The sequence below is a fragment of the Lycium barbarum genome, chromosome 5 (assembly GCF_019175385.1).
Source record: "Lycium barbarum isolate Lr01 chromosome 5, ASM1917538v2, whole genome shotgun sequence".
In the NCBI taxonomy this organism is placed as follows: domain Eukaryota; kingdom Viridiplantae; phylum Streptophyta; class Magnoliopsida; order Solanales; family Solanaceae; genus Lycium; species Lycium barbarum.
The window spans coordinates 103643495-103657128 of NC_083341.1; the positions used below are offsets into that span (position 1 = coordinate 103643495).

The window sequence follows — 13634 nt, forward strand, 5'->3', positions numbered from 1 at the left end:
TATTGGGAAAAGGAGAAACTAATATGATTCTTCAGTTCTTTTAAAAAAAACACCCCTAAGTAAACTATACTTTACTACTAGAGTTAGATGGGAGAAAATCAATCTGCCAATTCAAATTGCTCATTAGGAAGAAAAATCTTAAGAATCATTTTCAGAATTAAAAGAAAAATAATAAATAGAATAGTGACCATTTTCAGCATTTCCCTCTTTCACACTTCGCAGATTTAAGTCGCTCCTTAATCAGCTTAACAGATTTTATTCTTCATTCCCAATTTTAAAAATATCCAGAAGAATACTATTCCCAATTTGTCCTTCGGCCGCTATCAGTTCTAAACACCTCCATCTTCATCTTTTCTTCTTCTAGTTAAAAAAACATGGGTTCAAGAACCCTAATCCAATTCCCAATTTTCTCACCACCACAACACAACAACCACCGTCCTTCAACTGAAATCCGCTTCTCTCGTTGGAACAACGCCAACGCCAACGCCCAAAAATTCATCCAACATGAACAAACTCAAAAACAAATCGAAGACCAAATCCGTTTCAATAAGCGCTTCGATTCTGCCCTCAACATTGCCATTAATTACAGCCCTGCCCCTCCTTCACCAATTAACACCACCTTCAAATCAACTGGCACTCCTTCACCTCCCTCTTCACCTTCCATCCCTGGCAAAAAGTCCAAATATTCCAAACGAAATTACCAAAATAACCCTCACCCCCACCCAGCATTTAAACCTTTAGCTAGACCCAGGAAAATTCCAGGAGAAACAAAAAAGAATGAATTAAAATCAGCTATTGATATAAAAGTAGACGAAAATGGGGTGTGTTATGAATTTCCAGAAGCACCATTTGTGTATCAATATAGTTATACTGAAACACCAAGGTTGAAGCCTAATAAGTTACGTGAACCATTAGTGTCACCTTTTGGACCTGACTCAATGGGGAGGCCGTGGACAGGTAGGAAACCGTTGCCACCGAGTAAGAAGAAGCTTCCGGAATTTGATTCATTTCAGTTACCCCCGCCACATAAGAAAGGGGTTAAGCCGGTTCAGGCTCCTGGACCCTTTTTGGCGGGTTCGGGGCCTAAGTATGTTAAGTCTAGACAAGAGGTATTGGGAGAGGCGTTGACGAAAGAGGAAATGATGGAGCTTATAAATAGTTGTAAGAAAACAACACGACAATTGAATATAGGTACTTCGTCGGTTTCAATCTGTTTGCCTTGTATTTGACTTGCACGGAGTTTAGGAAAGTAAAGAGGATTTTTGAATCTCGTGGTCTTAAATTGAAAGATACGTAGAATGTATCAAAATGTTATTTTTTGTGGTCTTAAACATGTCACGTGGAAAGTTGGAATTAAAGAGAGTTCTTTTCCAGACGGACTAAAAAGGAAAGTAAGATAAACAAATTGAAACAGAGGGATTATATCATTATGTGTGAGATTATTTGTTGAACATGATGAGGTGCATTATGTATAGACTTGGGAGATTGTGTTTTAATCTGAATTTGTTGTAGAATGTGAATTCTCTAGGGCAAAAAGTAGAATTTTTTCGAGCTTCAAGGACTAGTTAATTTTTTTTTTTTTTTTTTTGCAACTTGAACTTTTGGCACGTATAATGTCAATTAAAGGATCAATTGTGCCTTAATCCCAATGTATCCATTCTGCTCTTATTCATTCTGTATCACAACAAAATGGATGACACAAGCAACAACATACCCAGTATAATCCCACAAGTGGGGTCTGGGGAAGGTAGAGTTTATGCAGACCTTACTCATACCTTGGAAGGTAGGGAACGAAATGGATGACACAAGCGCATATACTAATTGTTTTTCTTTTAACTAGTGGTTCGACATCTTGTTTTGTAAACATGCAATCACTCGTGGCATGTCTCATTCTTATTTTGTTAATCCCCTTAATTGATCCCATGTAAGTGCAAATCTTCTTGTTCTGCAAAGCCATACTGCTGTTGGCAGGTTGTACTTATTTTTCCTGGTTTCTTGTTCCTATGGGATTGATTGCTTGAGGAGAAGGAGAAGAAAGGAGGGAGTTTGTGGGCGCAGGGGGGTTTTGTGTTCTGATGTGGAGTAAATTCCCTAAAATGTCACTCATGTATTGAGAATTGCCTCTTAATAACACTTCTGTTTCTTTTAGGACTATAATATCACCAACTATCACTATTGTCCTCGGAATATACTAAACATACAAAAACCCACTCTCCTAGTTGGCATGCCATGTCACATAAAATTCTATTTTTTTAATAATAAATTTATTTAACTCAACCCAACCCAAAGCCATTTAACTAACCAACCTGTGTCTTATACCCATTTAACCCGGTTAGAAAACATCAAACAAGCTAACATAATCTTAGTTGTTCATATTCCACGAAGGAGAGAAAACATGGCTACTATAAGGCTAAAAGTTTCAATTTAAGAGGGTGTTTTGGCTAAGCTAATAAGCTGCTAATTTATAAGCACGTTTTGGATTAAGTGACACTGATATTAGCAGCCAAACAGCTAATAGCTTATGAATTTCCACTACTTCTAGCTAATCTTCACTTTGTTCCCTCTTCTCTTATTCTTTTTCCCAACTCAATCATTAATAGCTCAATGGATGCCTCAACTACCACACCTTTCTATAACTGTGCAGCCACAACAACCCCAAATCATTTAACTTTGTTCACAATGTCCAACTAATGATCAACAAGGCTTACAATGTCATCGTCCGTATTCTTGCTTTTCATTAAGGACCTGTTTGGAAGGACATTGAAATTGGATTTGGGTGTAGTTAATGAGTGTACATGCAGCAGTTGTTAACAAACTTCTTTTTACCAAAATCATGGATTAGCTAGAGCAGTCATGTTTTCTCTCCTCTGTGGAATATGAACAATTGAGATTATGTTAGCTTGTTTGGTATTTTCTAATCGGATTAAATGGGTATAAGACACGGATTGGTTAGTTAAATGGGTTTGGATTGGGTTGTTTTATATGAATTGGAAGAGTTAAATAAATTTATTATTAAAAAAATAGAATTTTATGTGACATGACATGCCAACTAGGAAAGAAGGAAGGTTTTGTGGGTTTAGTATATTCTGTGAAAAATAGTGATAGTTGGGTGATATTCTAGTTCTAAAAGAAACAAAAGTCATATTAAGAGGTAATTCTCAAAACATGGGTGACCTTTTAGGGAATTTACTCTTCTGATGTGTGTGTGTGTGTGTGTCTATCAGGATGATTTGATTCATTCTTGGAGACGTTTAAACGGGTTCGATGTGAGGCTTCTCCTGACCGAAGGTTTTCTATTTTGTTAATTTGAGTTCACTAGTGTTGGTAGTTGGATTTACATTAAGGTATTAATGATCTTTAAAAAGTTCATAAAATTATCTTTTTCGATTCGCTCTCCTCGATTCATGTAAAAAAGAATATGCTGACTCTGAATTTCTCTCTCTGACTCTCCATACCTTCTCTGTTTCAGGACGAGATGGCTTAACACATAACATGTTAGAGAATATCCATGCTCACTGGAAGCGGAAAAGGGTGTGCAAGATAAAATGCAAGGGGGTGTGTACTGTAGACATGGACAATGTCTGTGACAAGTTAGAGGTTGGTGGTGTTTATATAGTTTACCCCTTGCAAGATGTTGTAACTTGTTCTCTTTCTTTGGAATATTATCACTCTCAGTGAACGTAGGTCTTTGCAAATCTATGCTCATTGTAAAGTACTTTATTCCAAGCATTGGTAATTGCCCTGTCAAGTTAAAAGCTTGAGGCACAGAATCAGAGACTATGTTATTTTCTTTTTCTGTAAAGAATCTGCACTTTTGATGAAGTTATCCTGACTAGAAAATACACCTGCCATTCTAACTATATCTCACGTTGAAGTCTCAATAGAACTTCCGACAATACTAAAGTTGTTTATCATGACTAGAAAATACACCTGCCATTCTAACTATATCTCACATTGAAGGCTAAATAGAACTTCCGACAATACTAAAGGTAATCATTTATCTTGTATTTCTCAAGTACAAGCTGTTTTTTTTTCCTTACAGACGCCTCACCAAGTTATTTGACATGTATTCATTTTTGATATCCTATATGTACAGGAAAAGACAGGTGGGAAAATTATCTATCATAAAGGTGGTCTGATATACCTTTTCCGTGGTCGAAACTACAACTACAAGACTCGGCCACGCTTCCCTCTCATGTTATGGCGGCCTGTAACTCCTGTCTACCCAAGGTTGGTTAAACGAGTTCCAGAGGGTCTGACTTTAGAGGAAGCAACTGAAATGCGCAAAAAAGGACGAAATCTGATACCTATCTGCAAGCTTGGTGTGTTTTGCTTTTATTTTTGCTACTCATGGTTAACTTGACAAGAAATCTTTCTGATAATAAGTCTTGAATGTTTTGCAGCGAAAAATGGGGTGTATTGTGACCTTGCAAAGAATGTCAGAGAAGCATTTGAAGCTTGTGAGTTGGTGCGTATAAATTGTCAAGGACTGAATCCAAGCGATTATAGGAAGATAGGTGCCAAGCTTAAGGTGAAGTGATTTCCAGCACTAGGAAATGCTATAGCATACTTTGAGGTGGCTACAAGACACCCAACATTATTTTTGGGAAAGAAAAAAGGAGTGCAAGAAATTATATGACCTTATTAATGTAAGTTGCTTTTTCTAAACTGTAGGATCTTGTCCCATGTGTGTTAATCTCTTTTGAGGAAGAGCACATACTCATGTGGAGAGGACGGGATTGGGTATCCTCTCTACCTGAAGACAAAGACAATCCTGAAAGAAGGAAGGGTTCGGAATCTGATAATGCTGCCAGCACTTACCGATCCTTTGAAGGCCAAGTGGTTGCATCTACATCTGGAAGTCCAAGCTTACCAATTACAGTAATGAATCCTTGCAATATCAGTCCTAGCACTTCTCCTTTGGGTGAGGAAGATGCAGAATATGTTAGGAGCGACCGAACAAAGGAAGATAGGTTGGAGCATCACTATTTGGAATCCTCCAATAAGGTCCCTTTAGATGTTCAGGCTGTTACAACGATGGAGATAAGTGAAAGTGAAAGCCCTTTGGTGTATGCAGGAGATACAGGTGACAATTCTAGAACTCTGAGTGAATGCAAAACAGTTTTGGATGATTCAGTGGTGGATCCAGAAAATGATTTGGGGGGCGCTTCAGATGATGTAGAACACAAGTCTGATTCCTCATCTTTGGTTCCCTCGACTGGTTACAAGGTGCATTCTGTATCAGTAGATACAAGCCAAAACTGTCAGCCGGTAAGCTCAATCACGCCATGGATGGAAGGAGTTTTACTAATTTGGAAGCAGGCTATTGAAAGTGGGAGTGCAGTTCTATTAGATGATTCTAGTTTCAATGCTGACATTGTGTATGAAAGGGCAGTTGCTCTCTCTAAATCTGCCCCACCTGGACCAGTTTTTCAGCATCGGCCTAAGAAAGTGTTAGTTCAAAGACGTGGGGAAGAAGAAACTAGCGATTTGGAGGTAGGATGCACGAAAGACACTCTTGCTTCTTCGATAAAAGAAACTGTTGTTTCAGCTAGAAAGGTCACTTCAACAAAGAGTACTAGAAAGGAGAAGTTGAAGGGTATTAGAGAAGATTATCTAAATGTAGTACCAAAAGGAAGATTAGGAGTAGATGAGCTTGCCAAATTACTTGCTTAACTTGATGAATGAGTAAACAATGTTCAAGGATCAAGTCAATTATTCTTTTGTATAATGTCAGTATGTCATGGTATGTTTTCTCTAATTTTCCTGTATACGTCAATATATTTCTTTCCTTTTTGTTCTTTTTTTCAGGTCGGTTCTCTTTAATATTTCTGCCGTTCGATAACTTGTAAACCAATGTATTAGCTTAATTAAATGGTGAAATGCTAACTTTGGTGATTAAGACTTGAACATGATAATAAATGATATTTGTTGAGAGTATAAAGAAATCTTCATATAGCGAACATGATAATAAATGATATTTGGAGAGAGTATAAAGAAATCTTCATTTAGTCTTCATTCTTAAAGGTATCCATAGTGCATTTACTCTAGTCGTAGGTGTGGTATTATCTTTGAAGAATGTCCACTTCATTTGCTCATGGAACAAATTAATCAGAAAGCCTATCTCCATTTTCTGGAATCTGAGTGCTCTTAGATCGGTGGTATGGACTTTCTGTCCCATCCATGTTCCTTCTCCTCCGGGGTGCAGTATCTTTTCCAGAACCAATGATTTTGCCAAAGCAAATATATTTCCTCTATCGGAACCTGCTTTGTCTCGGGCAAGAGGAAGAAGATGAAGCAGCTCATAATGAATATCAAGCCCGCGAACACCAGAAAAATTCCATATTTGAGGTGACAGAGAGACACAAGAAAGCATTGGGCAATGAGGGCTGTGAAGATCATATTGACAGACACCACCATGCTCTGTCCTGCAGATCTTGTTTCCAGGGGAAACAGTTCACTTGGTACCAGCCAACCTAAGGGACCCCACGACCTTCCATAAGCGAGGACAAATATGCAGATTATGACTACAAGGAATATGCCAATTCCTTTTGGGAGAACATCACCTTCTCCAAACTTCAAAGCTAGAGTAACAGCAACTGCTACCTGTGGAACAAACTTTCAGTCAAGTACACTATAAAGAAAACATGTTTCCTTTCTTTCTTTTGTTAGGAATTTCATGTGGAAGAATTTGAAAGCGGAAATTACCAAGACACATATCATTTCAACTCCAGCTTCGAGAAAGAAAGCTCTTCTTCCAAACTTGTCAACAAAAGCCATTGAAATGAATGTAGCTACAACAAGTGCACCACTGGTGATAGCCGATGAATACAATGATGCTCCTGAGCCAAAGCCTAAGCTCTGAAATATGACGGGGGCGTAGAAAAGGATGGAGTTCATGCCAGTGAGCTGTTGGAATGCTGGGATTCCCAAAGCTGCTATTACCAGTTGGGGACGGTTCTTCCTCTTGAGGAGATTCCTGAATGGATTTTTTATAGCTCTCGCAGCATCACTTGCATCTTTAAGATCAGAAAACTCTGCATCAACGTTTTTGGTACCTCTAACTTTCTCTAACACATCTCTTGCTTCCTGTAACCTACCCTGTTCTACAAGACTGTTTGGGGTCTCGGGAAGAAAAAGCCCACCAATAAACATTACTGCAGCAGGAACTGTGGCTAAGCCAAGGGATAATCTCCATCCCCATGGATGGATTTTGTCGGTTGCATAATTGATAAAGTTGGCTATCAATATCCCCAAGCAAGTTGTGAGTTGAAAGAGTTGGTTAACTGCTCCTCGGACTTTTGCAGGTGCCATTTCTGAGAGATACAGAGGGACTGCCTGGAGAAAAACAGAAGTTAATTCTTGTTCTTGTGCATACAATCAAAATTGGCTCTGTTCATACAATCAAAATTGGCACCTACAATCAAAATTGGCTCTGTTCACTTACTTGGTTGCCAAATCCAATACCGACTCCAAGAAGACATCGACCAACGATCAGCATTGCAATGTTCTTTGCAAAAGCATTAAGTATTGCACCAAGAAAAAAACTGACTGCTCCACAAAGTATACTGGCTCGACGGCCTTTGTTCCGGGTAACATGTGAAGCACCAAATGTGGAAACAAGTGCAGCAAAGTACAAAGAGGAAGTAAAAAGTGTGAGTATCTGATTGTCATATTTACAGTAATCAGTTTCTTCTAGATGTGCATGCTTCCTTCTGTACACCTTGGGGAAGAACTCTTTCAAGAAATCATCCATGGAAGTCACCCCGCCTGAAAAAAACAAAAAGTACTGTCTTTAAGTTATCCAAAATTTTCATTGTTATTCATATTCTAACACAGAATCAGAATATTTCTTTGTACAATATTAGGCGATAATTCATTCTCAAAAAAATATTAGGCGATAATGTTGTCCAAGTATCGTTATTTTCAGTTCCTTCTTTTTCAAGTTCAAGAATGTTATATCGACAAGACTATTTCTTAGGGCTAAATGTTATATTGACGAGACTTACCGTCCTTATTATCCCCAACCAAGTGAAAGAATATGTATCTAAGAGTCATTGCCGTACTAATTTTCATTTGGAATCAATAGCAAAAATAATTGTCGCCAGCTTTTCTGTTTGAAATAACAGAATATTCTCCACAGTAGCGTACGCAGGATATTTCATAAGTGGTGTCGACATTTAAAGAAGTGAACAACTCCCTATTAACATCATATTTGAAAAACACAATTCATTACTACAACGCTCCTCGTTATTTTCTTCTTTTGAAAAATATTATTAATAGCCTCATTAAAATTAATACTAAATACTTCTTTTTCAATATAAGGTGCCAAACAACTCACTTAGTCGATGCTACTTCGGCTCATTAACTCTGTCTTCCACGTTAGATAAATTTTGTATTGTAACTTAGTTTTCAAAGCTTTATAATAATATATCTCAATGAAATTTAAGTTAAACTTAAATTAAAATATCATTTTAGATAACCTTTAAATATCATAAAATTTATCCCACAAAGAAAACAAAATGTCAGATATCTTTAAAAAATTCCGATTAAAAAGAAGAAGAAAAAAACTACTAAGAGAAGTTGCAATGTTAGACAAGAATGAATAATTTTGTTAAAGTTAGGACTTAATTTTCCTGAATATGCTCAATTCTAGAATGATTCAAATAAGTATTATCAATGTTATAAAATGTTTCTACTGCTCCTTATTTTGGCAAAAGATCAGTGGTTCGTTGAAGTTGGAACCCAAAGCAGGAGAGAGAGACTAAAAAATTAAAACGCAAGCTGTAAGCCATGTTCGTACCTGGAACCACAAATGCGAGATTTTAAAAACATACCAACTGAACTAAAGAATGTTTGTTATGAATCGGTGTCAATTTATTTTATCTATATATGTAATTCTTTTTTTGGTTATTATCTTGAATACATGTATATTTAATAAAATTTTCCGACGAAGCCATGTCGGATGACACCCCTTACCCCTATGTGTGTCCGCCCCTGATTCTCCAAGCAGAAATTGCACGGCCGACAGACTTAATTTTCTTCAAAAATAACTGTTGTATACACAAACATGTATACAGGTAAAATTTACTTGCACGTGATATTTATATCAATTACTTGCACATGATATTTATATCAAACCAATGAATGCAAAACATGACTTGTTTATATACACACATTTATCACTTAGGCATAGTTAAATGCTATGTATTCTCACTTAAATTTCTGATTGCTAAGATTACTTTATACATATATATTAATCTTGAATTAAATGGACATTCTTTACTATACTACAAGCCATAGATTTAGACTCTCAGTTTCACTTGATTTAGGTAGAGTTTCAACCTGGCTTTACCTACGATCAGTGGCGGAGTCACAATTTTCACTAAGGGGTTCAAAAATATAAAGTAGTAAACAAACGAAGAAGCTAAGAGGGTTCAAAATCTACTATATATATATAAAAAAATAATTTTAACCTTATATATACAAAGTAATTTTCACCGAAGGGTGTTCTGGTGAACCCCTAGCCATTACCTAGCTCCACCCCTGCCTACAATAACAACATAGCTGGTGTAATATCCCACAAATGGGGTCTGGGAGTGTAGAGTGTACGCAAATCTTACCCCTATCTCGTGGAGGGAGAGAGGTTGTTTCCGTACCCTAAGGTCAAGGGCACAGCCTGGCTTTACCTAATATGAAAACTCATAGCTTTATATACGAGTTCTTTTCATTCTTCTTAATCATTTTTCGTTTGTGCATCTTTTTTTATTTCCATACTTTCCGTTGGTCATGACAATTTTAGGTGTTCTATCTTATGCACTAAACTCCTTAAGAGAAAAAGGTAAGAGAAAAAAAAAGCGTAAACAGGAAAAGTGACGTTGATGACAATAAAGATTTAAGATAATGATAGGAAGAGAACAATGGCATAAGTGGCTTGCATAACGCAAGGTAGATCTTCCAATCCAAACACTTAACAAAACGTGGAACTAAACAGATGCCGAAAGTATTTTCAGATCAGAAAAAAAAAAAGCGTGTTTGATTAAGAAGAAAATATACTCACCAGAAACACCAAGATCGTACCCAAAAAGGGATCCTCCCATGGCTGCAACCACACAAGCAAAAATAAAATATCCAGTAATTCTATACTCATAAAGATGAGCTCTTCCTCCTCCATTGCCATCAACAAATCCTCCGCCAGCCATACCTTTAATTTAATTTACACCTTCCTTCAAAAAAATTAGAAACTAATGTACTGCTATTTATGCATAATATCTATCGTTGATCCACTTGTAGTCAAGCCTAAAGGATAATGCTAAACTTGTGGAATTTCACAACTTGATGACAGCAATGACAGATAACTCTCCCATATTTTGGTCAAAGTGTTTACTATTAATGTGTAGGAAAAAAATGACAGGTTGCTATCTTTATTTTCTAAGACAAGTTGCTATTAGTTTACTTTCATTACCCATGTTTGTCGCTTTATCCTCGAAGCAAGCGTTGACCCAAATGTCCTAATAATAGCGACTAATAGAAAACTGCTGGCGGTCTTTTCGGATTATATACTCACTTTCCGTTGTGACTAATATATACTCCCTCCATCCCATTTTGCAGGAAGATGTTTCATTTGACATAAAGTTTAAAAAATAAAATAATATTTTAATTTATAATTTAAAATAAATCATAAAAATTTATGTGATTAGATATCATTTTATAAATTTGAATTGTTATTAAATATAGAAATATATCATTTTTTTTAAACAGATAAAAAAGGAAAGAATGACATATAAATTGGGACGGAACACTATTAGAAATAGAGATTTTCCCACCGACATTTAGTGAAACATTTATGTTGTACAACATGATTTTTCCACTTCATTTCCACCGAACCAGCTCACTGGAAAAACACATGGTGGGAAACAGGTTCCCATTGAAAGCTGGAAAAATTCCTAATTTTTTCTTGTGAAAACACTTTTATTTAGATTTTTTCCACCGACATTCAGTGGGAAATAACCACATAACATTTTTCAGTGAGAAATCAGAGGGAACATAGAGATTTTTTAGTAATGAAAGGAGTACATGTAATGACGCTTAGGTTGTCGTCGTTACTAAAAGTAGTCTCAAATTATTTGTCAATATACAAGTTCAAGACATAATTAATTATTTTTTCTTCATTTTAGTCTTAGCAAAATTTTGTCATTAACAGAGATGACAGAATAAACATTTAATGGAGAAAGATTATAACTTAGACATAAATAAGGGTAAAGTAAATCAAATACCCATCGTAATTAATATTTCTTAAAATGCGTCTAAAACAAAAAGCGACAGATAATTTGAGATGGAGAGAGTATCATCTATCTAGTGAAAATTTCGAGTATCGGATAATTTAAAACACATTCCTTTAATTCTGACCTAGAGGGAAAAAAATACTCCTTAAGTTATCAAGAAGATGGAAAAAGCATCGTGCGGTGTTGAGAAAATATTCATCGTTAGTAACATAATTAGTAATTATTCAGATTAAGTATAATTATTTAGGTAGATCGTTATATTAATTTATACTGGGTTTAGTAGTGTAATTAACGTAACTATGACTTTTATGTAAAAAGAAAAAGTAGTTGTATTAATTAATGGAGAGTTAGTTGAAGGTAGTCAGAAAGATAAAATGGATAATAAGAAATTGTTAGTTCGATAGTATGGAAAAGTCAACAAGGTTACCCTTATCCAATAATGTACACCTCAAATAGATAACGCTTCATGACATATAAACATAAAGCTTAATTAATCATGGTTACGTTTAATAGAAATTCAAATAAAGACCGCTATTGTATAAAATACTTCAAAATACGTACAAATGACTTTGAATCAAGGAAAGAAGAAGAAAATATATGAATATTGAAACATAACTAACAAAATTAATTTAAAATCATAATGACAAATTTATTACTCCATTTGTCCCATTGTATTTGATGGTGTTTGATCAAACATGAAGTTTAAGAAAAAAAAAATATTTAATATTAAAATAAATTATAGATATTTGTGTGATTATAAATTATCTCATTAAGAATAAATAATTAAAGTTGCATTATTTTAAAATATAAAAAAATATCACATAAACGAGGACCGAAACATAAACGAGGACCGAAACATAAACGAGGACTGAAACAGTAATTATGGGCTTTGTAAGAGAGTTTAGGTCTTTAAACAAAAGGAAAAGGGATAAAAGAGACTCTTTTTGTATTAGTATTAATAACAAATATTTTAAGAACAAAATTTTCTTATTTACACAAATCCCTTACTCCTAGGAGTGGACATAAAAGAAAGAACAATAAAAAAATCGAACAGAATCAAATTAATCCGGTTCTTTATTTTCGGTTCTTGAATTCTTTTTTCTTTAATAGCAAAGAGCCACTAACAGCTAGTGGTTAAAAAAATAAAACAAATCAAAATAGTCTTACAAGAAGTCAAAACAAACAGAAGAAAAAATGGAAACTAATATATAACCAACTTGACTTATTTCAAGTTGATTGAAAGTAAATAAGCTAAAAGTAGCAATGTAAACACTAAAATTCAGATGAGCCGCAAGAAGTCCACCTGTCTTGATTTGATGCCATCTGTGAACATCTCCAGAGCTCTCATAAGGTGTTTTGGAATCAAAACCAGCTGAATCTTCTTCAGGCAAGGATGGATATTACAACTTTCCTCATGTTCTAGCTTAATCTGCATTAAGGCTAATAATCAAAGTAGTTAGTTGTGCATCCAGAATTGGAGTAAATTACTTAAAACATTTCCGCTCTTAGATCTTCTTCTAATACATTGAACATACAAGACATTGATACCACAAACTAAAAAAGGATCTACGGATGAATCTGTAAAGTAATACTCAAACTTGTCTCAAGATTTGATCTCTCACAGTTCCCGCTGTATGTATGTAAATAATTGCTGCATAATCTGTTGTATATCCTTTGTTTAGTGTCTACTTGTGCTTCTGCTCCTGAATTGTTGTCTTCAATTTGGATCTCATCTTCTTACTGTACTGGTTCTAATGTTAGGATTTTCAGATTTTTCTAGATTAAGTAGTTTCTTTCCCGTAGTAGGCAACTTCTGAAAATAATCAAACTGAATGGTACCTGACAAAATCAAAATCTTATTTAGTGAAAAAATCTGTCAGTGTGTTGCCTTCCCTCAACATATGTACGATTCATACATGACTACTTGATAGACTAATAGTCTATGTAAATATTGTAAATATTCTCTTCCTTATGGATAGTAATTAGGTCCTATAATTTAGCCTAGTATCATTCTGATAGGGAGATACCTACTTTGTATATAATGACTTTCATACATCAATACAAATCACGGATTGATTTCCTACATGGTATCAGACTATGTTTCTCCTAAAAACCCTAGCTTCCTAAACCCTAGCCGTCCACCTCCCTCTTCTCTCCTAACCCTAGCCATAGCCGCCACCCCTTCCTCCTCCCTCTTCTCTCTTCAATGGCTGACAACAAAAAATTTCATTCTGCTTTAACCGTCACGAATGTGAAATCTTTAATCCCAATCACTCTAGACATGGAAACCGGCCATTATCACGAATGGGCGACACTATTCAAAGTTCTAGCCCGCGTCCACTCCGTACT

At 35.5% G+C, this 13634-nt stretch overlaps 2 protein-coding genes across 2 annotated transcripts; one reads left to right on the forward strand and one right to left on the reverse strand.

The window, feature by feature from the left end:
* Positions 1-210: 210 nt before the first annotated feature.
* LOC132641080 (CRS2-associated factor 1, chloroplastic) lies at positions 211-5801 on the forward strand. The gene is made up of 5 exons (XM_060357957.1): positions 211-1191; positions 3470-3597; positions 4097-4322; positions 4404-4531; positions 4675-5801. The coding sequence occupies exons 1-5, from the start codon at positions 375-377 to the stop codon at positions 5674-5676; spliced, it is 2301 nt and encodes a 766-aa protein (XP_060213940.1). The 5' UTR covers positions 211-374; the 3' UTR covers positions 5677-5801.
* Positions 5802-5912: 111 nt separating this feature from the next.
* Positions 5913-10432, reverse strand: LOC132641082 (sugar transport protein 14-like). The gene is made up of 4 exons (XM_060357958.1): positions 10061-10432; positions 7448-7770; positions 6709-7338; positions 5913-6606 (listed from the first exon to the last, which is right to left on the reverse strand). Exons 1-4 carry the CDS (start codon positions 10200-10202, stop codon positions 6151-6153), a joined length of 1551 nt encoding a protein of 516 aa, XP_060213941.1. The 5' UTR covers positions 10203-10432; the 3' UTR covers positions 5913-6150.
* Positions 10433-13634: the final 3202 nt, after the last annotated feature.

Bases quoted from the DNA above. Each gene is read 5' to 3' on its own strand.
- LOC132641082 (XM_060357958.1), bottom strand. From the start codon at position 10,202: ATGGCTGGCGGAGGATTTGTTGATGGCAATGGAGGAGGAAGAGCTCAT. The intron at 7,771-10,060 runs GTGAGTATATTT...TGTTTTTTTCAG, and splicing joins GTACGATCTTGGTGTTTCTG to GCGGGGTGACTTCCATGGAT. The intron at 6,607-6,708 runs GTAATTTCCGCT...TTTGTTCCACAG, and splicing joins TTGAAATGATATGTGTCTTG to GTAGCAGTTGCTGTTACTCT.
- LOC132641080 (XM_060357957.1), top strand. From the start codon at position 375: ATGGGTTCAAGAACCCTAATCCAATTCCCAATTTTCTCACCACCACAA. The intron at 1,192-3,469 runs GTACTTCGTCGG...TCTCTGTTTCAG, and splicing joins AACACGACAATTGAATATAG to GACGAGATGGCTTAACACAT. The intron at 4,532-4,674 runs GTGAAGTGATTT...TCTAAACTGTAG, and splicing joins AGATAGGTGCCAAGCTTAAG to GATCTTGTCCCATGTGTGTT.